The 1,099-nt window shown below is 28.7% G+C and overlaps 1 protein-coding gene across 3 annotated transcripts in view; it reads right to left on the bottom strand.

Moving 5' to 3' along the window:
- The window catches only part of LOC106686610 (transmembrane protein 62), a 53,064-nt gene that overhangs the window by 26,197 nt on the left and 25,768 nt on the right, over window positions 1-1,099 (bottom strand). The window contains exon 14 of one of the 3 annotated variants that reach the window (XM_014429999.3): window positions 36-316. The exons of 1 other annotated variant lie outside the window; for it this stretch is intronic. In XM_014429999.3, the coding sequence (XP_014285485.1) occupies window positions 274-316 (43 nt within the window). In that variant the 3' untranslated portion in view covers window positions 36-273. Of the gene's footprint in view, window positions 1-35; window positions 337-1,099 lie in introns of those variants that run through there. One more of the 3 variants, XM_024362797.2, reaches the window with a different exon arrangement.

Genomic DNA, 1,099 nt, shown 5'->3' on the forward strand with positions numbered 1-1,099 from the left:
TTAGTATACAGAAGAAAAAAATAACACATTATGCGTAAATTATTTGAGAAATAGAAGTTCATATTTTTGTCAGGAGAGTAAAAAATTTAGTTGGATAATAACTAGTTCATCAACACTACCTTAAATTAACACTAATAAGGTATAAATCTGAGTTATATTTGCTGGAGCTATTTAGTACTATCATAGGACAGTGTTACGAAACATTCTAAAAGACTTGAGGTAGATATTAATTAGAGAACTGTTTGAATAATATATATATATATATATATATCTTCATTCATCAGCATTTTTTTTCTCCCATGCTCGTGCGGCTACCCTGTAAAAATAAAGTGAGGCCTGAAAAAGAAGTACTACATGAATTACTATTAAAAACAAGATAGAAAACAAAATTATACTTTACCATTTGTCACAATGAGTTTTTTAATCTAAATCTAATCAAGTATTTAAGTAGTTACTTGAAGAAGTTTGTCGGGGGGTGCAGTCAGCAAAGAACAACATAAATAAACAAAACCATATTTATTTGTCCATTTCCATGAAACATTTTTTTACTTGAATTATTTTTCAAATAGTGGAATGGGTTAAATCAAAAGAAAAATAAAGCACTAAGATGAAAAGTAAGCTATTTAATTACTTTTGGTTGTTTCCGAGTTGCGATTAAAGATGTTAAAATACTTTCTGTTGCTAATTCAAAATACCTCTTAAATGATTTCCTTTCTGCTTAAACTTATTTCATTGGGTTTGAGTTCTCCAATCCTAAATCAATACCATTCATGTCAGCTAATCTTCTGTTTTGGTTTTAAGTAATTGTTTTCAAATTACAGTTGAAGATACTATTTGCCTTGAATTTATGTACCAACCCTAGTCCCTTTTATAAGCAAATGAGTAATCACTTATTATTAGTATAAATTGTATTGAGTCTACCACCATGAAAGAATAAAATAAAATAAATTATCGAGTAACATAAAAGTTCCGAGGAGTTTGGTCTGTCTACAATTTTCCTAGATTGATCCCAAATATAGATTCATCATTTTACAGGAGAAAATTTGAGGGAAACACTTTGACCTATAAACAAGCAAATAGGGAAATGATACTGGGGTTA

This window comes from Halyomorpha halys, unplaced genomic scaffold (genome assembly GCF_000696795.3).
Source record: "Halyomorpha halys isolate HHAL.00 unplaced genomic scaffold, Hhal_1.1 Scaffold848.1, whole genome shotgun sequence".
NCBI lineage: Eukaryota > Metazoa > Arthropoda > Insecta > Hemiptera > Pentatomidae > Halyomorpha > Halyomorpha halys.